This window comes from Ylistrum balloti, unplaced genomic scaffold, assembly GCF_031769215.1.
Source record: "Ylistrum balloti isolate Yb309-2 unplaced genomic scaffold, AGI_CSIRO_Ybal_v1 Utg370728, whole genome shotgun sequence".
Taxonomy (NCBI): Eukaryota; Metazoa; Mollusca; class Bivalvia; order Pectinida; family Pectinidae; genus Ylistrum; species Ylistrum balloti.
This window is the reverse complement of record NW_026782431.1, coordinates 106,049-128,080: the sequence shown is the minus strand read 5'-3', so window position 1 is coordinate 128,080 and position 22,032 is coordinate 106,049. Positions and strand designations below refer to the sequence as shown.

The window sequence follows — 22,032 nt, the reverse complement described above, 5'->3', positions numbered from 1 at the left end:
TTCGTAATAATTTATTTTAACGTAAAGCAGACCTTACTGAAGTGAGTGATCAACACCAAAAGCGAAATGATAAATCGAAGAACATGCATTGTGTGGTAGTGAATAAGACATACCACGTCCTAACGCAGCATATTAATGCATCTCCTTTGATTTCACCGTTTGTGCGTTCCGGAAGTCTTCAGAGGGTTATTCACCGAGGAAAGTCCTTGTAAAAGCTGGGCTTTATTTGCACTTAATAATACTTCCGGCTATTAGTGAATTGTGCACAGAAAATCAATATTAAGTTCTCTATCTATTGTTGAAATCAATGCGTTGTTGACTTATGACGCATGCGTACGCGTAATGTTATTGAATTTGTTCGTTTATCACTTAATTGATATTCAAAAGACATTTCTTAATCAACGTTAACCAGATGCAGATATATTAATGATACGACACTCATGAATTTACTCGCGTCAGTAAACTCTGGTATACTCGGGCGCTGTTTTGGGCTGGTATTTGCTTTCTTGATTTGGCTTTTCGTTTTCGCAATTGACATACCATTTCCACAAGCGTTTTTCTAAAATCACTGCTCATGGTACAATACAAGATAAAGTTAATGGCATTGTTGATTAGCGCTACAATGTCCATGACGTCACCCAAGGGAATATAAACATGCTCGAAGAAACCTTTGAGAAAAAGACTCAAAAGAATAAGTATTCCTTGTGGAAGTTCTGTCACTACAAATAGAATAATGACCACAAATAGCATATAGGTTGTTTTTGTGGTATCATAAGATTTATGTGTGATAAGATTGTTATTTGTCCACATCCGGCGTTTTACTTTCATCTTGTTACGCAGTGTGCGTAAAAGTATACCCCCATACACAGTAATCAGAATACATGGTAGGAATTTCGCTATAACGCTGTATAAAAGTAAGTTTATCATTACAACAGGTTTAACATCAGTACTCCCTAGACGAAAATCCTCCAGTATGTATATAGTTGAATTTTCTGATAACGGCACAAGTTTATTGGAGATAAAATTTGGAATCAATAGTAAAACAGATCCTATGTAGATGACGAACACTACTATTCGAGCACGAATTTTCCTTCGCATGTGAGTAAGACTTCCCTTTGCGGGTGACTGTAGATGGACAAATCGAAATATTGCGAGTGCCACGCCCAGCCATATTGAGACAGTGTGTGTTGTAGCAGTGAAATTGATGTGGAACAACAAGAAACGCATCCAAGGTAGACTGTTTTTCTGTGGGGACACAGTATAAGGCGAGAAAGAGCAATAGTAGTGTGCAGCAAACGGTACATAGGAGATCATGGTCAACATGTCCGATACGGCCATCCACGTCAGGATAAAGTTAATAGGAGTTCTCATATGTCGTCTCGTCAACACAGTTATATTAATCACATTGGAGGGTATTCCGAATAGGCACACAACCAAACTAATGTACCCATGGTAATACATATAATGGGCACTAGCTATCTCTAAAGCTTCGTTCCTAAATGTTTCTGTGATGCTAATGTTCACCTTATAACTCATATCTCCTGAATTTTCTGGTTTACTTTTCAGATAACGGTCTTGAAATTATGACGTCATATTTTCATTGTAATCATGGTGACGGACTTTCCTGAGAAATTCCTGCAAAAAGAAAAAAAAGAACTGAACAGAAAATAGCTTACTATAATGTATACATTCAAACACAATGAAATACAATAAATTTATTCATTAGAAAGTCGTATTGCCAGAAACCTGTGTACAAGAAAATTCTTTTTAAGACCGTATATAGTATTCCAAGCATACTAAATTATAACACTCAGCTAGCATCCATTACAGTTCATAATTTGAAGATCTATTAAGGAACATTCTTATCAATTAATGACGATTTTTCAACAATGTATGTTTCTAGCTCGACAACGTTTTCGCGTAGCTGTGTTGGGTCTGTCTGTACTAAATACACGCATTCTACAGTTGGGGAGGTGTATCTAAAATAAAATAAAGGAATTATCATGCCTTATCGCTAAGATATAAAAGATAAAAATCGAAATTCGATGAGGATATGTTAGGTATGGAATAATCCAAGGCACAAACGTATTATAAATAGGTCATTATGTATTAGTAATGGCCCTGTAATCGGTATAATGACACACATTGGATGTTTTACTGCCACAAAATCAACATGGAAAACCAAACCGTTATGATAAGCGTAATGATTTTTATTTCCATGTGAGCTTTCCATTTCTAGATAGGAACATACCTGTATCCCCTACCAATGATGTGTACGTTTCACAGTTAATTCTGTATTCAAGGGCCTGTTCCCATTATTACGATTTTCGTGCAAGAAGTCATCAACAGCCGAACAAATTCGGCACAAGAGTTCAAATGATTCAAGTTGATGAAAATTGTTTCATGGTCGCCATAGTGATCTCATTTAGAAATATTCTATTTCTTTGTGTGACATGAAGCTTGACGTGTTCGATGCTCGTTAGGTTACCTGTTGGTTCCGTTGTTGTATACTACTAGTATGACATTACTTACTTGTATTAACCAAGATTTACACGGATTTATGGGGTATTTTTGGCCTCAATATTCCTCATGCATGTATTATTTGTTATGCTCTAACACAAGTCTTCCCATTGTTGTATTCTGTTCACAAACACAAACGTGTTTTTTTCTTTAAGATATATATCCATTGTTTTCATATTCACTTCTAAAATGAAGAATTTTATGCAACTTTTGATTGATAAGTTGCTGTTCATATAATAAAGATATGGAATAAAATAGCATATCATTTTTTGTGTAAACAAGCTAGATGTTTTGACAGTTTGTATTCTACAAGTCCTCACCTCAAGTATTATATTGTTTACTAATTTTGTTCATTATGACTACCACAGGACCAATTTCGTCACCAATCGGTATAAAACAAAGAAGTCCACTCGTTCTGGCACAAACTCATTTTTTAGCCAAAAAAAATGAGTTAAATTTTCAAGACAGGCCCAAAATGTCGCGAAACTATCCTATACATAGGATCAGGAAGATAGTTATGGATTCTGTTTAAATCTCTTCTATAGAGTAGGTACGACGGAGGCATGCGACGTTGGATTCGCTTTCAGAGTCGATAAAATTCATTCTTAAAATAATAAGCTACTTAAAATGCAAAATGAAATCAAGCACAGATCTGTGTTGTGATCCTGATGTTAATTTCAGACTTCACGAGACATTATCACATTTCCTGCATACAAAAGGATCAATGCTACTTGATAAAGAAGGAAACCCTAACTACACATACTGGCAAATAATGCTTCAGTATCACAATCGTTATGATTGCTTATGAATTATAAAGATACAGACCTCCCTCGTTTCTGTTGGATTTCTAAACTTTTAAATGTCGCTTTATTGCTGACCCGTCTAATTTTCAACCATGTCTTTTTGAAAGTTTTTCAATATATTGTTATTACTATCAAATGTGGGTTACAGGTGTATTGTGCTACTGTTAAATAAAAAAAATGGATTAATGGTATATTTACTTATAATACAGTGAGTTTTTTAACCAATGTTCAATATCCTCTTGATTTTTCCACCGTGTACGCTACCATACTCCATTTTAAACCGAAGTAGTGCAGTCTTTCTCTTTTTAGGAGATTTTGTTTTTGAAAGAAACGTGAACGACGGTATAAATTTATGGTTTAAAACTATACCGAATGATATTTCCTTAATGAAAACAACCGGGATTTCTACTAAGCTGTTTGACAATCGTGATAATTTCAATTTCTATTTCGTGAATTTTGCTTTTCTGGATATCAACAACCTTGTATCCATCAACCAATGGTGATAACATGTCGCAGTTAATTTGATTTTCAAGGGCCTGTTCCCATTATCACGATTTTCTAGCAAGATCTCGATGAGCAACAACCTCACAACTTTAGTTTTATAATAGTTAAATGATTGCATTGGGACATACGTTTGTAACTCGTCAGTTTGGCATTTGCTTCCGTTGTCAGCCTTGTTCTCATTTGAGAACGTGACATTACGTTCTTGGGTTGACAAATAAACAAGACTTAACTTCCAAGAACACTTTGTCTTGTTAGTCCCATGCCAGTAAATTGTGGGACTGTGTTATGCTCGTCCGTCCTTACGCTATCTTGTCAGGGTTCTTTATCCTACTAGTCCCTAAATTCATGATTTGGTAGACGGTGTGTCAGGTATTAAAAGTAGGTCGCTCTGACCTATATTGTGAACTTTGATCAGGACTGATCATTGATACTCAAAACGATGTAATTAGGAGCGAAAACATGGGAAAGCGGCCTGGAGAGTATCTTGCGACATTTAGTTCCACTTTTCCCATCCAGTTTTTTATATAAATATCGCAAATCACAGGAGCTACTGTCATCATACTGTAGATAATGTAGGAAATCGCATATTGTAAATGATGACCATTCATGTGTCAAAACTAAATTATAGGCTTATGTAATGATAATGTCTTATTACGACAATGGCCTCTCGTTTTTCACCTATCATTAGTATTCACCCTTTTAGAAAAGGCAATTTCATCTATATATTGGTGTCTTTCACTTTTGTCTTGCGTACGTCTTGAGGTTGAAGGTGATAGATAAAACTGGTGGATTTCTTATTCTCCGTGGTTTGCTGTATCCTATATGTCACGTTTTAAAACGCTTTTGATAATGGCACGGTTCAGAACTTACATGTTAACTTGTCGTTCATTGCAAATAATCAAATATATGAAAATTGCCAAATTTATAAAATTTTAGGTTTAGTGAACCTCCCTATTTGGATTTTGACATGTCTTTCTACCAATTTTGATTTGCCGCAAAAGCTCCCAGCTTTCGAAATTCAAGCTATTAGCATCACTGACGAATCCTAGAAGGACGAAACAGCTGTATGATGTAGCATTACTGACGAGTCCTAGAAGGACGAAACAGCTGTATGATGTATCATCACTGACGAGTCCTAGAAGGACGAAACAGTTGTATGATGGAATTTAAAATTCATTGTTTGGCTCTACTGTGTCTAAATTTTATTGCTATTCAATTTTATGTCCTTCGTACAATAATAAAGATGGAATGAAAGGCAAAAGAGAAATTTTGTTTAGAACCAACGGAATGGCGATACAGCTGTATCTGAGCTATTTGCTGATTTTAAAATCACCGTGATTTGTCAAACCCCAAATTACTATTATTTGCTATGATGCTATTTGATGTTTTTTTCCTACATAACTTTTGTAATCACGTGTACAAATTTTCCTGTTGAGTCATCATCAGACAATGAAATATATCAGTAAATATTATAGTACAAAAGACATAAAAGAGGATTGTAACTTTAGACATTTAGACTTAGATACATACATCCTACATAGATAAAACTGTATCTACATAGACATGACACTTTGACGACGAAAGACTGACATAGTAAGTCATTGAAACGTAATATTTCCTATTATTTCATAAAATAAACCATCGATATAGATCAATACCTACATAGTCAACGATGTGTGACTTTCTCTCTGTTATCATATGTCGTTATATCTGACAATCTAACGTCTATAGGTAACCTTCGGGAGAAGTGTGTTATCCATTAGTTTGAAAGGCTACTATTGAGAAATCGGATATCTGATTGAGAGACGAATATTTTTGTAGGTTATATGAAATCGAAGTGGTAAACGTAGAACAATTTGTTGTGTGTTTTATTTCCAGTTAATGCACATCCACCATATCGATTGATATTGGCACTACATTATCAATCTGTAGGTGAAGTAGAGGAAAGTGGTTGTTACTTGTAACTCTAAGCTTTTTACTGTGATTACGTACAGACACGGTCAAAAGAGGGACACTGAGTGCTCTCATAGGTGAAAATCTAACGGAAAATTTGACAGCAAAATAACAACGACAACGTCAAGTAGGAATTCGATCTTTTTCAAGATTTTGTCCTAAGTATAGCCCATCTTGTCATTACACGTCTTGGAATTGTTTCAGTGTAGTTCACGACCATATCAATGTATTCCTTCTCTCCAAAGCCCTTCACTGAACTTAGGGATGAGGTGAAGAAGCAAACAGGGCTTTAAGATAATTAGAGTTCAATCAAAGAAGATGTTTTTGATATTAAAGATTTGTCAGCTGACAGTAATGGTTGAATATTTACCTTTGTAAACTTATTTATAATATAACGAATACTGTCAGCACGCAAATCATTGGGTTTTGTTATCGATTAGATATGGTGGAACACACATCTGATATTGTGGCGGCCTTGTGAGAAGTCGTTACAAGTTCCAACACATTCGCTAATGACAATTTCAGTAGATTATGAAATATCTAAGTAACACAGTCGTACAAAGACAACTGCATGTAACCTTGTTAGTGTTAACCATTCGCTACCAGAAAGACTGAAGTGTTCGTTCGGGTCAAAAATGTATATTTTGCAGAATTCTAATACATCTGTTATGTGTGCATCTTTCTACAAATACTTATCGTACACAAATTTATATCAAATTACAGTTATGATGAAAATTTCCGATATAAGTCTCACAGTACTATACAATTCTTTGTATATCAAGAATTTGTCAACCAGTCTTTTATAAAAGTTATAGATCAAATTGTACAAAAGACAAGAGATATTTGCAACTTTCAATACACACTTGAAATATTAATAATTTAACGTATCACACTGTGTGTTTTTTAACATCCAATTTCGACGAAGGGAACATCAAAATCTAGAAATGGAGTTGCATTTTTAGCTTAATATTTCCTTAATTTTCGATAGCGCCAAACGACAATCCGCCACAGTAAAACTGGGACTTACAGAAACCATAAACATTAAGTAAAAAAAAAAAAAAAAAACCGAAATAATATTTCGATAAAACGAAATAAAACAAGTATATAGCATGTCAGTAAACGGGCTCTGTAGAAACCTGATATACTGTATATAACTGGTCCAACACCAAGAGGCACGCGTCCGCGTTCACAAACATCACATTCAATCACTAGAATACGTAAAAAAAAATTAAGTAAACATTTAGGCATTTGTACTTTGGCAGTCAGGTAGTATCTTTGACTCCGTACACAAATTACCACCAATCAAGTGGTATCTTTGAATCCTGACACAAATTACCGCCAATCAAGTGGTATCTTTGACTCCGTACACAAATTACCACCAATCAAGTGGTATCTTTGACTCCGTACACAAATTACCACCAATCAAGTGGTATCTTTGAATCCTGACACAAATTACCACCAATCCAGTGGTATCTTTGACTCCGTACACAAATTACCACCAATCAAGTGGTATCTTTGACTCCGTACACAAATTACCGCCAGTCAAGTGGTATCTTTGAATCCTGACACAAATTACCACCAATCAAATGGTATCTTTGACTCCGTACACAAATTACCACAAATCAAGTGGTATCTTTGAATCCTGACACAAATTACCACAATTCAAATGGTATCTTTTACTCCGTACACATATTACCACCAATCAAGTGGTATCTTTGACTCCGTACACAAATTACCACCAATCAAGTGGTATCTTTGACTCCGTACACAAATTACCACCAATCCAGTGGTATCTTTGACTCCGTACACAAATTACCACCAATCAAGTGGTATCTTTGAATCTTTACACACAATACAACTAATCAATTGGTATCTTTGAATAGAATCGATGATGACATAAAAAAAAATACATTCATAGACAGCATTTACTTCAGATTAGCTAATATTTGTTTTCTTTTCATCACTGTGAAGTTCAAGGACGGGAACACATAGATGCCAAGATAATTCCTTTTTGGGGCTGATCAAGATAATGAAGAATCCAATTTTGGTACAATGCTCTCTCAACTGTCACCGTTTTCGTGTGACTGTATTAAAAACGAAATGCAATTTACTGCAGAGTTTTCGTTGCTTAGAAACTGTCGTTTTACATTCTCGAGTCAGGAAAAATTCACTGGTATGTAAGAGGATTTTAAATAAAACAAATTTGTACTTTGCTATGTAATACTATCATAATGTCATTGAGAGCAAAATTCCAATATTTAACGTTAAAAGATAGTGCCCAGTATAAATTAAACATGTATTACAGGATTTTCTATCACAACAATGTTTTAAGACAACATCTCTCCGTCTGTCATAAAACAGCTAACAGAGAAGACAGTTGCATGACCCTGAGGTATGTTTGGTCGGTATGCCATTGCCAGAAAATAAAACTGCGAAAGCAATCAATACTAATTGCATTACGTACATTAGTTCTATGTAGTCCTTTCGGATTTCTTGAGACATGAGACTTTGCATATATATTCACTATCGGTATTTTAAGAAATCAAATTAAGTTAAGTTTTTCAGACGATCTTGTTTAACATCTACAAGCAGGCAGTCGATTAGGTTCATGTAAGAAAACAAGAAGCTCATGGGTCTTTACGGTCATCTGACTATAAAGATCTATATATGACAGAGGCCAAATATGCATAAATTGTTCAACTACTCTACAGCTTAAAAAAGATAGTGTCTGTTCATAAGCACATTTTCTACAAACTTGAAATCCTATTCCTCATACATACTACTACACAAATACAATGACTCCGGACCTATTGAAAAAGAAATATTAAAGAACTCATTTTACCCCCAGAGACCTCGAAAGGTCAAATATTCTAATAACTTTGGTAGCCCTTCATCAATTTATATGGAAGAACCAATATTACAGCTTAGACCTTCTTGCGAACATGGTTTTTGAAGATTTATTTCACATTTGACCCCTGTGATTTTTAAAAGGGGACAAGGTCAATTACATGGAAAACATTGGTAGCCCTGAATCTCATGCATGCTACAGGCCAATAATCAGCTATTTAATAAACGAAGTTGGCAGCCCTTCATTCAAGTATGCTACAGACCTCATATAAGCACCATTGAACTTTCGGTTATTGAGAAGAATACATATAAAGATTTTGAAATATTTGACACATGTGACCTTGAAAGTAGGTTAAGGTCAAACACATAAACGAACCTGTTATCTTCATACCAGCACGCTACAGACCCAGTGTCATCGTCATATGCCTTTTTGTTATTGAGACGAAGTCATTTGAATATTTCAACACATTGGGCCCCTGTGACATTGAAAGTGTGTCAAGGTAATCCATTTTGACCAACTTGGTAGCTCATCTCAGCATACCACAGACCCAGTATCAGCACCTTATGCCTTTTGATTATTGAAAAGAAATTATATATGTAAAACAATTGCCACTTAAACACCTGTGAATGAAAGTGGCTCAATGTCAAACATTTTAACAAACTTGTTAGCCTTTCATACCAGTATGCTACAGACACAATATCAGCACCCTTGACCTTTTGAATATTGAATAGAATTTGTTTAAACATTTCAACACATTTGGCCCCAGTGATCTTAAAAGTAGGTAACAGTAATTCATTTCTTAAATCTTAATAACCATTCGTATCCTCATGTAATAAACCAAATATAAAAACCCTCGGACTTTTGGTTACTGAGAAGAAGTCATTTGAATTGAAAGTTAATGCACGGTGCAAGATGACGCACGAAACACGATGATTATACGTCATCCTGACCATTCCGTCCCTATTGTTTATTTCAGTTTAGTGATGGAATTGGAAGTACGGAAAGAACTGTATTTCATTGATTGATTGACACATCATAAAGATCATTTAAAATGTTAACTAAACTATCTAAAACATGTATGAACCAGATGTATAGATACGAAACATCACCATTATCACATCCGAGGTCTGTTTCCGATATTTTATCATTGTTATGTGACTGTCGCATTTCCTCGTCTTGGTTCTGTGTGTTCCGTTGCAAATATATATCTGATTGACATTATATCACTTATGTTATTAAACTGATTCTGCTTTGAATTAATTTCAATTCTTTATTTGTTTATATCTAAGAGGAAATTAAAATACCTACAAAGTAACATTCTGATTAACATTTTTGCATACAATATTTCTGTTGTTATAAACGTCATGTTCAAAAACCTGATGTCCACACATATATTATCGCATAGATTTTAATCAGCGACGCTTTGGATCCTTCATGCGACACTATGTAGGCGAGACAGGCTCCATACGATCACAGGAAACAGACAGTAAAGCTGCATTTTATTGCTTGTCTTATGTGGTGGACATTTTTACTGTCCTTATATCATATGTTGTTATAATCAGATCCAAATCGTCTGTAGATTCCGTGAGACGACAGTTGACTTTCCAAATTCTATATAAATGGAAATTTAAACCAAAAACAAAAAATGTCTGTCTGAACCAGAATTGGCAGACAAATTATCGATATTCTGCTGAAATATCAAAATATCAATTACTCTTTGATGCTAATTCTGTTGTTCTGTTCAAGCAGTGTAGAGAAATTTTCAGCAATGCTGTATGTAGACAACAGGAAACATATATCTCCAGGAAACAAGTTTTAAATATTTCTGTAAACCCAAATTATTGGACGTTTGTATATGGAAATTTACTTTAAAGCAGGTAAAGTAATCGAATAAAACCGAAATTAGATACGAAATATCTAAACATAGAAGATATAAACTAGCCGTGTAGTACACAGATCGTCAAGTGCAAAAAACTCCCTGCAAGTGTCTACATTCTTATTGGTCCCTATTTATTATCGTACTAATATACAAAGCGATGTTAATGACATTTAAGACCAACGGAAATCCTAAAATAATGAATCGATATCGAGCGTTTTGAGAAAAATAACGAAAGCAAATTTTAAAATTACCCCAAAACCAAGATGACAACATGTTAGCTATTCTTATCCTCTGAACAATTTCTAAATTAAACATGCACAACCTGAGACTAAGGTAAACCTTCATGTAATGTAAGAGAATCTACATTAGCTTCCAGAAATAGTAACGAGACACTTTTAGTGTCATATTAAAAGATTTGACAATTATTATGCGGTACTGATAGGAATGATTATCAGTCACAAACAATACTTATATAATTAGAGACCATTTTGAATCTACATATGAAAATGATCCATCCCTTTCTTCTCAATCTTACTTTAACCAAGATACAGCGCCGCTTGTGGGCAACTTTTTGTATCGATCAGTTTATAAACTGAACATGCATAACTAGGTTAGGTTTAGTTTTATTTATATTAGTTAAAATTCAGTCAACATCTATGGTCAATGGAAGACGGCCTCCCGATGTTATGAGGTGTGTGCACGTGTTGAATGGATAAGGTTTGTAAGGTTACGATTTGTTAATGTGTGGTGCGAATGTGCTACCAGCCACCTAACGTACCAGGCAGGACACCACCCTTGTCACCTTTTATTCACAAAGTGAAAATCTGTCATTACAGTACCACAACGCTGAGCAGCCTTAAGCAGGCAACCGTTTCATCTTGACCTTTAAAATCAAGAGTGAGAACAAACTGTCAATATTCATGGAGGTCGCCTTCCGGTCATTTCCTTATTTGTTTATCATGTATCCTTCCGGAACATTTCTCAATCACAAGAAGCCAGTCAAACTTTATAGTACACTTGAGTATGATCCATCCAATATTTATCAAGAAATAGCAAAACCAAGATGCAGCGTCGAACTCCGAGACGTGCTTTTGGGACAGTCCGCAACATTAACACACCCATAAGAAGGAACAAAGCGAAGTATTTATAAGAAATCATAGATTGATTAATTAAATATCAAAATCCGACTCCAAACGCCCAAGCTGATTGCTTGTCTGCTATTTTGTTCCTCAAATTGAGGACAAAAGGTTTAAACTGTTCAGCACGTGTTGATGAGAGGGCTAATGACGAGTATTTATTTTATTTCCACGATTGGGAATATTCATTTTCCAGACAATGAGTCTTCAACGAAAACAATACACTCGATATTGTAGAGAATTACGATTAAAGGGATAGATGTTGACAGCTGATGAAAAACAGCTGGAGGTTGATGAACACTACGATGACGTTTTCAGAATCACCTTCATTATCTAATTAGGACATTTTCTAATTCTGTCGGCCATAAGAAAAGAAATACAAAATGTCAACATAATCATAATTCAAATTTGAATTCAATAAAGCTAGGGGAAAATCTGAAAGATTTACAAAAGACCCAAGAAAACAATACAAGAATAAGACCAGGTGTTCCGGATAAGGAAGTACGCATATCTTGGTCAATTCAAGTAAGTAATGTCAGATTCTCGTATGAGAACAAGTAAATAAAAATAGAACCGACCGGCAGATTAACGAGTATCTAATAAGTCCAGCTTCATAACAAGGAAATACTTTTGTTCTAACTGACGACCGCAATATGTCATCTTATTTTCATGAACCTGAATCTGTTTTGACCATGTTACACGTTCGCCAGTCTGTTGACGATTCCTTGCACGAAAATCGTAATAATGGAAACAAGTCCTAGAATATCCAATCAAATGTGACATGTCAACACCATAAATACGCTATGTGGGAATATTGCTGTCAAGAAATGGAACAATTGCATTAGCGAAATTGGCCGTTTATTGCTTTTCCTACAGTTTTGTGGAAAACTGTCCCTGTCGTTGAAAATGATCGAGGTAAGAATCTAGAATACAGAAGTCTAATGTATCCTTATTACCGATATTGGTGGGTGTACCCGATGGATACGGTCAATACATATCTTGATATTTAAAGACAAAATGCCATCAATATATCTAAAAGTGACAGTTCACGACCTCGCATGTAGGTTGTATGTGTTGTAGATTATTGCTTACTAACTCTTATTTGAGGTTGTGACATTACTTCATTCTATCAAGATTCAAATTTCAAGTGCAGCAGATTATGCTTATCTTCGGGGATCGTCTAATTGTAATCTCTTTATTCAGTCCTTTCAAGGTTAGGAATGTTAATCTTACCCATGTTCATAGTTTGCCTTTGTGTTATCGATTTTGTGTTTGACGTTAAGTGTCCATGCAGTCCTTACCAGTGCGAACTGAGCTACAAAGAAGTTGAGAAATTTTATCATAAATGAAATCAAGATTAAACGATTCAAAACGATCTTATAATAAATAATATAATTATAAGAACCAAATAATGTACATAACAAATATTACAATACTTCAAAGTACATGAAGACAAGGCAAACCTCTTAAACTTTGGTGTACAATGAAAACTATTAAACCATTTATAAAAGTAACAAGGCAATGAAATTTCCGTCGTTTTGAACAGTGTCACGAGAAAGGCTTTGCGCCCATTGAAGGGTCCTTCCTATGTAGTTTCATTAGGATCCTGAGCCAGCTGTTTCTTTGGAAACGTGAAGACAATGAAGTAAATAAATAGAAAAAAGCGGGGAATCACTTTACGCTAGAGATGTTAACGAGTACTGGTTCGGTATGGAAGCGTCCGATGACTAGTTATCTGACGCTTTGCTAATTTAATATATGTCTCTTTCATTCTGCATACAAGTGCGTTTGCTAAGAACTCAAGTTCGTGAAGAACGTTTTACATCACAATAAATGTGCATCTTAATAGCTTGCCCGAGCAATTCAACAGAGAATAGACCTGCAGTATTGTTAACTTCGGTCTGGGAGCACTGGCGGTTAATTAAAATAGGATTTAATCAGGCTTACCTGTGAAACGGACAATAATACCAAGGCATAGATAATATTCTCCTGTAGCTAATGATACAGCGACGATGATCGCCTTGTAATGTATGGCCGTGTTGACATATAGCATGACATTCTTACGGATTCCGATCAAAGGCAGTGTTTTCTATACTAAGTAAATATGATAATAATGAAACTTTGTTTGGTGATAAAACACTACGACAATAATCTTATTGAAACTGTCATTTATACCCTAAATGGTATCGATACAAGACATCGCAGACGATACGAAAACTATCTCGCCCAACAACTTGTACAAAAGCTGAGTTAAAAGAGAAATGTAGAAAGCTTTAGCATTTTTCATGAGCCGGTCTTTTCATACCTTTTATCGTACAATAAGTGGTATTTTTTTGTGGACACGCGTGTGATTTATTGTGATTTCGGAAAAGACATGCAGTCTGTAGCGGGGTGATGTCAAAAATTTTGTAAATTGTCATTTATAGTAACGGTGACCTACTTTTTGCCAACATCGTAGAAAAAGTTCAACCTCTTATGAATGATCCTACATGAAAGAGCTGTTTTGCACAAAATTATTACTCATTATATAATTATTATCTTTAATACTTCATTTCACTTCTTTATATGATCTATAAAAACAGTCAGGGATTTCTTTCACGTTCTCATTACAAGCAGCTCGATGCAATTATTCAAAGAAATAGAAAGACATGCATGATACCATTCAGACCTTTATGTTATGGAGTTGTGTCACCACGTACTTGCCCAGTCTGGCGATAAAGAATTTGATTTTCTGGAAGATTATTATTAATGGACCAAGGACACATTTTGTATCGTGGTCATTCATAAAAGTTGATATGTCTACATATGTCTACTTACTGACAACAACTTATTTATTTATATTTAAATCGCAATATTTTATGTCTAGATACTGATTTCAATAGTTAGAAACACAATGCAAACGACTGATGAAACTAAAAAAGGATATCAGGCAGCAAAGAAGGTTTATCTATCTTAGACCCATTCAGTTTACTATCAAATGCCAGACAACTATTTTCGAGTCAGTGTGATTTCTCTTTCGCAAACAATTATTTTGTCATAGGGTCAACAAAACAGAATTTGCAATGGCCTTCATTGTTATAATTATGACATTGATAATTACGAAATATATTAAGTAGTTGGCTTGTGCACCCCAATCTAGATTTTCACAGCTGCATTCGAGATTTTAAAATTTACATGAAGGTCCTTAGTATTAAGGATGAGTCCTATAAGGATAAATCAGTCTATTTCTGTGTTTGATTCTACTCTAATTATAACGTAAAAAGATGTTATCGACTTCTTAGCTTTTTGAAGTTTTGACCAGGAAGAGAAAGACGTTCATCCTTCTGGAGCACCCAATCCTGTTCTTCATTGAAGGATAAATAATTTTGAGTTTGAGTTAATATTGCTTAAATACAGATTTATCTTTAACAAACTGTATTTCAGTAGTATAGCAACTTTTTTCATTGCAGTCTATCTATTGTTACTAGTACGATAAGATGACACAAAATCAACCTGAACCATCATATAAATGTTCTCATATGTACCTAGAAATCATACTTGAGTAACTATGGATAATGCAGGTAGACGACTCTTTTGTTCAGAGCTGGTTTTGTCCAACTTCCGTGTCCATTGCATGTTAGACGATCACTATGATAACTATGTTGCAGACTTATTGAATCCATATAAGGTACAAACTATACGACTGATGTTTTGCGTGTATCAAGGTCACAAGAGAATCACATGCAAGGTACGTGATACATGATTTGTTCACGATGTCAATCACATAATAACACGTTGTATACCTGTGACATTAATTCCAACCTGTTGACCCGACCTGGTAAAGTGTTAGAGCTTAAGGGGTCATTATTGTTGTTCTAACAACAGGTATCGCACGTGATTTTGATTACAAGGTAATCTCCTAAACAAAATCAGAAAATATGATAGACGGTCAATAAGGAAACATTGTACGACACGTTCAGGGTTTAATTGAAAGGAATGCACCAGATACACAGATGAACAACACCTTTCAATAGAAATCTAGAGTTATACAAAGTAATAATGATAAGCAAATATATTGCTTAAATACAGGTGCCTGATACTATTAAGAAAACAAAAATCGGCCGTGGACATTATCATGTTCTAGGTAGAAAGGTGCACTAAACCTTAATCAATCAATTTTGAAAAAATAAATAAATATGTTAACACCTCGAATACTTCAGAACAATTGTTGATATGTTGGTATTTACATGTTCTTTAATACATTCTCATTTATCATTCCTATAGAATTAAAAATAATTCCACCATTCATACAGAAGAAAAAAAGCTAAAGATCTCACAACTGGATCCATCTCCCAAACTCTTGAGCCATAATTCTTCATTTAAACAAATGTGAGCCCTCTCCACTCAGAGATGCTTCATAACAAATTTGGGACACACATTTTCCTACAGAAAGGGGGTTTTAACGAATATGAATACGAATATTTCATTCTACAATTTTCACATTAGGTCCCGAATCAGATGGTTCAGACCAATCGCTCATACAAAACTGAGTCCACTTCATATAAGAATGCTTCAGACCAAAGTTTGACAAAAACCTGTCTTTCTTACAGCAAAAGGGTTTTTGACACAAGTTACCATATATATCCACACTAGTCTCTGGAGGATGATATTCGCTATTCACAGTTGCTATTTTCTTTAAAATGCTCATGACTAAATTTGGTCAAATGGCTTTTATTCCGAGAGAAAACAGTTTTTAAAACGATTCTCCTATTACCCGTATTTGTCCCTGCTCCTTTGCATCAAGATCGATCAAACTCAGTGTGTATGTAAATGAAATAACTAATGGTATAGTAAACTACTTTTTACATTAACTTTGTTTTGTAAATATATTTCTGAAATCAACATGCTTTTAAAGAATAAGATACATACGTTTTAGTCAGTGTCCAATTGCAATCAGCAGATTTGTTTCATGAAGAAATCACTTTAGTTATTCCAGAAGGAAAACATGCATCAAGATTATAAAAAAACCAAATCCATCGTTTGAAACTTGTTAAGCATACATAGTCCATATCTAAACCAAAACGGTGAAGCCACTGAATTCCACAAATATGTCAATACAGCTTACTCGGTAACATAGCTATCGATCAGTGGATGCTTACAAACAAAGCCTTCCTTTATAAAACATTTCTCTTCATGGAGCTTGGAGCATGCGCAATGATGGACTTTTTTTAGAACTTGTTGTAAACGTAAAACTAATATCTTAAAATACATTACTGAACCTGTGTCACCTAAATACCAATTAAAACAATATTGCTATTATGAAAATGAAGAATTATTGTTCAGTATTCCTGACAGAGAGAACGGAACATATGGCTTTATACCATCAATACCTGCACTGCGACAAGGAAGATGAGTTCTGGAGTGTTCAATGAAAACACAACATTGGTTAACATTATTTTCTTAAATATAATATTTAAATTGGAAAGGAAAATTATGGGGTTGGTTCTCAATCTCGTCTAGTTTTGAAATTAGTTTCGACGAATCTCGACAATCACGTCTACATTTCAATACTTTAGGTCTAACAGAATGATTGGTTTGAATGATATTGCTTAATCAACAGTCAGTGTGTACTCCCAAAGTATACGAGGAGGGTGTTTATTTCTCTTTCTCAGAGACTGCTTATGTTGCTACCACACTGAAGTATACTGTCGAAGACCACCCAGGCACTTCACCTGGTTACATTATACTGATAACGGGCAAATCAGTCGTTGCATTACACAAAATGCGGAACGTTATGCAGGGGTAGTAACGATCACTTTAACAGCGCTCATCTAAAGCGAGACATTGTCATGGAACACATTAGGAAGAGGTGAGTAAAGAGAGACATAAAACTTTAAAACCTTAAGTTTTGTCGCCTCGTACGATCATGACATGGCAACGGCTGTTATATGATGTAGATTAAATCATACCATATCCTGTACTTAACTTTTGTATTGAATGACGCTTTGTACAATTATTTAGAAGGTGCTACTTACTTGTTTATCTGTTGTTTTTTATCAATCCTGTGTATTCATTTATGCGGGTTTTAAAGAATAAAATACTGATTCGTATTTCAATTATAACAAATGAAAAGTATTTATTATGGTATATGCTTTTGAATCAATAAACACCAACATCATAACATCATATATTATATATTGACCACGTTTCCATAAATGAAAATATGTGAGCTTCATTAGATTAAAAATCTAATGTAGAGACGAGATCATTTTGTGAGCGGTAAACATTTCGCTCAAGTAAACGTCTACAGAAATATCACGTGTACACAATGCTGACATTCAATAGATGGTATGTATCATTGCCTGTCAATGAACTGCCATTAAACTTCTTGGAATCAATCAAAACTGTCTAGCATCCCGGAGTACGTTTCCAATCAACAACCATTTAGGAATACATTTCCCGCCAAAAACAATCAACTATCATTTAGAAGTTCTACCTGCATCCGACTTCCTGTCTCGAATTTCTCATTAATTTTATATATGATTTAAGCGATGTTAACTCCATCAGTCGGCAACAGCTACCCTGAAGGTCATAATTTTCCATTCGTTCTTTCCGTGAGGATGAGTTCGCCGACATTGTATCAAGCAAGCCAGAATTTTTAAATTAAAATAACCATAATGCAAACCTCCTAGATCCGGAAACAAACGTTTCGGGAAATCAGTGCTACCTAGGAAATGACGGGAAAATTTTAATACAGCTTGGACAAGAGGAATATTTGAAAGATGGCGCAAAAATGAATGGAAAAGTGCAAATGTGAAGTCTTCCTGAATGTTTTTAAAATGACTATTGAACAAATGAACTCAAGTTTTGTTATTAAAACGAGAAAAGAAACAATAAGGAGATTGTAATGTAAATATCAAGAACCTTCTAGGCTCGCAAAATGATGTATTTTACAGTTTCCAGAAGGTTTTGGATTCCCGTATGAAAGACATTCGTTCTAAATAACAATGAATTTATTGGCCGCGTCATCGTATAAACACAACAGAAATAGAGCTCACACAGGGTTTCTAAAGATGCAGATTGATGAAATGGCGGGTAAAGTCTTCGTCGTTATAGGAATCTCAATTAGAGTTATTTCATTACTTTGTGCGATATGAAACTGGACGTCAATCTCGAGTGAGAACAATGTACACAACAATGGGAATCAACAGGCAGGCTAACGAGAATCAAGTATGTTCAGCTTGATGTCACACAACGAAACAGAATATTTCTCAATGAGATCACTATGTCGACCGTAAAGGTTCTCCATAATTTTCATCAACCTGCATCTTTTAAACGCTTGTATTAGGAGTCTGGCAGTATAGATACATGTACAAATAATACCTTTCCATACAAATTAAATACAATGGAGTCAAACTATTGATTAAAATGCATCATACAGCGTTTCCTTCTTCCAGGATTCGTCAGAGATGCTAAATACATATCGTAGAAACCTAGAAGGTTACTGAGAAATTCAAATACGCAAAATTTTGATATCACCGATGCCAAATGTCAATTAAGTTCAAGATTTGCAAATATTGAATGATTTAAAATAAATATGAAATAAGTTCAAGCATTACATTCGCCATCCTCTAGGTTGAAGCGAATGACAGTGATCGGTTTGGTTTTAATTTGTTTAACGTCCTATCAAAAGGCAGCGACTGGGATCACTAGAAAACTTGATCTACTTCCTGTTATCATTTATTTTCATTAGAAGAAAACATGTAATGTTGCGTGCCAGTCAGGAATTTACTCTGTAAAACATGTCCCCAGACTAAATAAAACAATATTCTTGCATTCACGAGTCTTGAACTGAATATCTTAAATATAATTATAGAAAAAAATTAGACCGTCATTCAAATTCCACATCAGTAAAACGACAGAAAGTACAAACGAAGGAAAATGCTACACAGAAACCTTTTTAAACTGCACAGGAAAATAACATCACAAGCAATAACAACCAAAACTTCATATCGTAGATGGAACTACACTACGTCCGGATGATAATAACTGCCATAAGATCGATATATTAACACAGCAAAATAATCAAGTTAAGAATCTGCATGACTGAGCATGTGGCGGTGTAATTCAAGTAAATACCTGTAAACATATCGATATTTGAAATGATAAATGAGACATTTGGTCTGTAACAAATTTTAAATTTACAATCAATAGCATGACATCAGCTCAGCATTTTAATTATAGGGCATCACATGGTTAACCAAAGAATTCATCTTTTGAAGTGTTTCTGATAATGAATTTGGAACAATACAATATAGTGATGTGTCAGGAACCTGCGGGTTGCCCTCGACATAATGTCAAACTGACAAGGTAGCTACTGTAGAATAAACACATTGTCATATATGTTCGAAATTATGAAAATGCAAAAGTATACTTGATTTTGTATACATTTGCCACATAACATAAGCAAGAACGTGTCTTCACACACATCCCCCGTTCAGCAAGACCTTTTAGTTTTTTTTGCATTTTGGCTGTAAATTTGTTGAACGTTTATCGATTTTTCTTAGATATCGCACGTAGAAAATACTACTTAAGACTTGGTTCGGAGCACTACCATTGCTGATTAAAAATGTTACTTCTAATCCTTAATGTCTCTTTGCTAAATCCTCTTTCATGCCTGTTTGCTGAAGCAAACTCCAAGTATTTCCCCACTTTATTGTTGATAACTTGGGTCGATAATTTTGTATCTTTGTTATGTTTTCTTTTATCTTATTGTATGATGCAGTTAAATCGATTATTTGGCTCTTCCACATCTAATTCTTAATGTATAGCAAAAAGTGTTACTCACTCGTATCTTTTGTAAAATCTTCAAAATTGGCAGTGTGAGACACTGTTGACGTTTTAGTACCATAGATTTGCCGTAACCTACATGCCACGTTTTAATTCTTACGAATTATTCAGAATACATACATGTTCTTGACGTCCGTCTCAAATCAGAAAAAATCAAATTTATTGAATTAAGGGGATATTTAACGTGATGTAGATTTAACATTTCTTTCGATAGCTTTGGATTTTCCTCGCCCTCAGCATCGTTGACGAGTCCTAGAAGGACGAAACAGCTGTACGATGTAGCATCACTGACAAGTCCTAGAATGACGAAACAGCTGTACGATGTAGCATCGTTGACGAGTCCTAGAAGGACGAAACAGCTGTACGATGTAGCATCACTGACGAGTCCTAGAGGGACGAAACAACTCTACGATGTAGCATCACTGTCGAGCCATAGAAGGACGAAACAGCTGTATGATGTAGCATTACTGACGAGGCCTAAAAGGACGAAACAGATGTATGATGTAGCGTCACTAACGAGTCCATGAAGATCGCAACAGCTGTATGATGTAGCATCACTGACGAGCCATAGAAGGGCTGAACAACTGTATGATGTAACATCACTAACGAGTCCTAGAAGGACGAAACAGCTGTATGATGTAGCTTAAGTAATTGTTTTAGCTCTAATGTTTCTGTTCTCCTGAGTAACTTTTGCAAACTCTTCAGTTGAATTTATTCTAAACTAATATGTATTTTGTAAAAGTAAAAGACCTATTATTGTTCTGACAAAGACATTGGGAATTTAGATGTAATCAGAAATGTACTGAAATATAAAACAAATGCAATATAGAAAAAATAACCCAAGAATATGTACGAGTCTAAAGGTACAGCTGTTACTTTCTGAAATTAAAAAAGAAAGTAAATGATAAATAAATGAGAATCCTTAATATTTTGGGCTGATGAAGAGGGACAACACCAATCTCGATCTCAGTTTCATTCGAGGTTTTCTGCCAACTAAAGTACACTGTTTTATGCCATATGTCAAACGTAACAATGGTATTCTCCATCGCTGCCTTTTATATAAAGTCTTATTCTTTTTCCAATCCCCGGTTTTCACGCTCATCTATCGTTTGGCTATTTGCAGACACAGTCCATATCATCATTTTGAACATACCATTATTTAGTTTGCAATACTGAGCCGTACCAACATCCCAAAGGAGTGTGTACATATCTTCCTTTTATTTGAAAAAGAAATATAACTACGAATAGACAATCCATCATGTTGCCTTGGAATATAGCGATAAAACTTTCTCTCCATATATATAACGCAGATTTCATCATACTGCTTTGGCAATGATCTCTCGTCTACACACATTCAAGTTTAACATTCCGTTCTTTTCCTTTAAATGTAAATATACTTTCGAAAACGCTATCTGCACTAGAATCATGTGATAAAGATTACAAGAGCTGTGTTTTAATACGCCTTTTTGTGAAATGTGACATTTGTGGTGTTTGCTATGCCAGAAACTGGTGCTAAACAAAATTGTAACCTTAGATTTTATACTATGCAAGACCATAGAA

The 22,032-nt window shown here is 34.8% G+C and overlaps 1 protein-coding gene across 1 annotated transcript; it reads right to left on the bottom strand.

Annotated features, from left to right (window-relative positions):
- Positions 1-438: 438 nt before the first annotated feature.
- Positions 439-1,536, bottom strand: LOC132557797 (G-protein coupled receptor dmsr-1-like). Its single transcript, XM_060222326.1, has one exon. It carries the CDS (start codon positions 1,534-1,536, stop codon positions 439-441), a length of 1,098 nt encoding a protein of 365 aa, XP_060078309.1.
- Between the last annotated feature and the right edge of the window lie 20,496 nt (positions 1,537-22,032).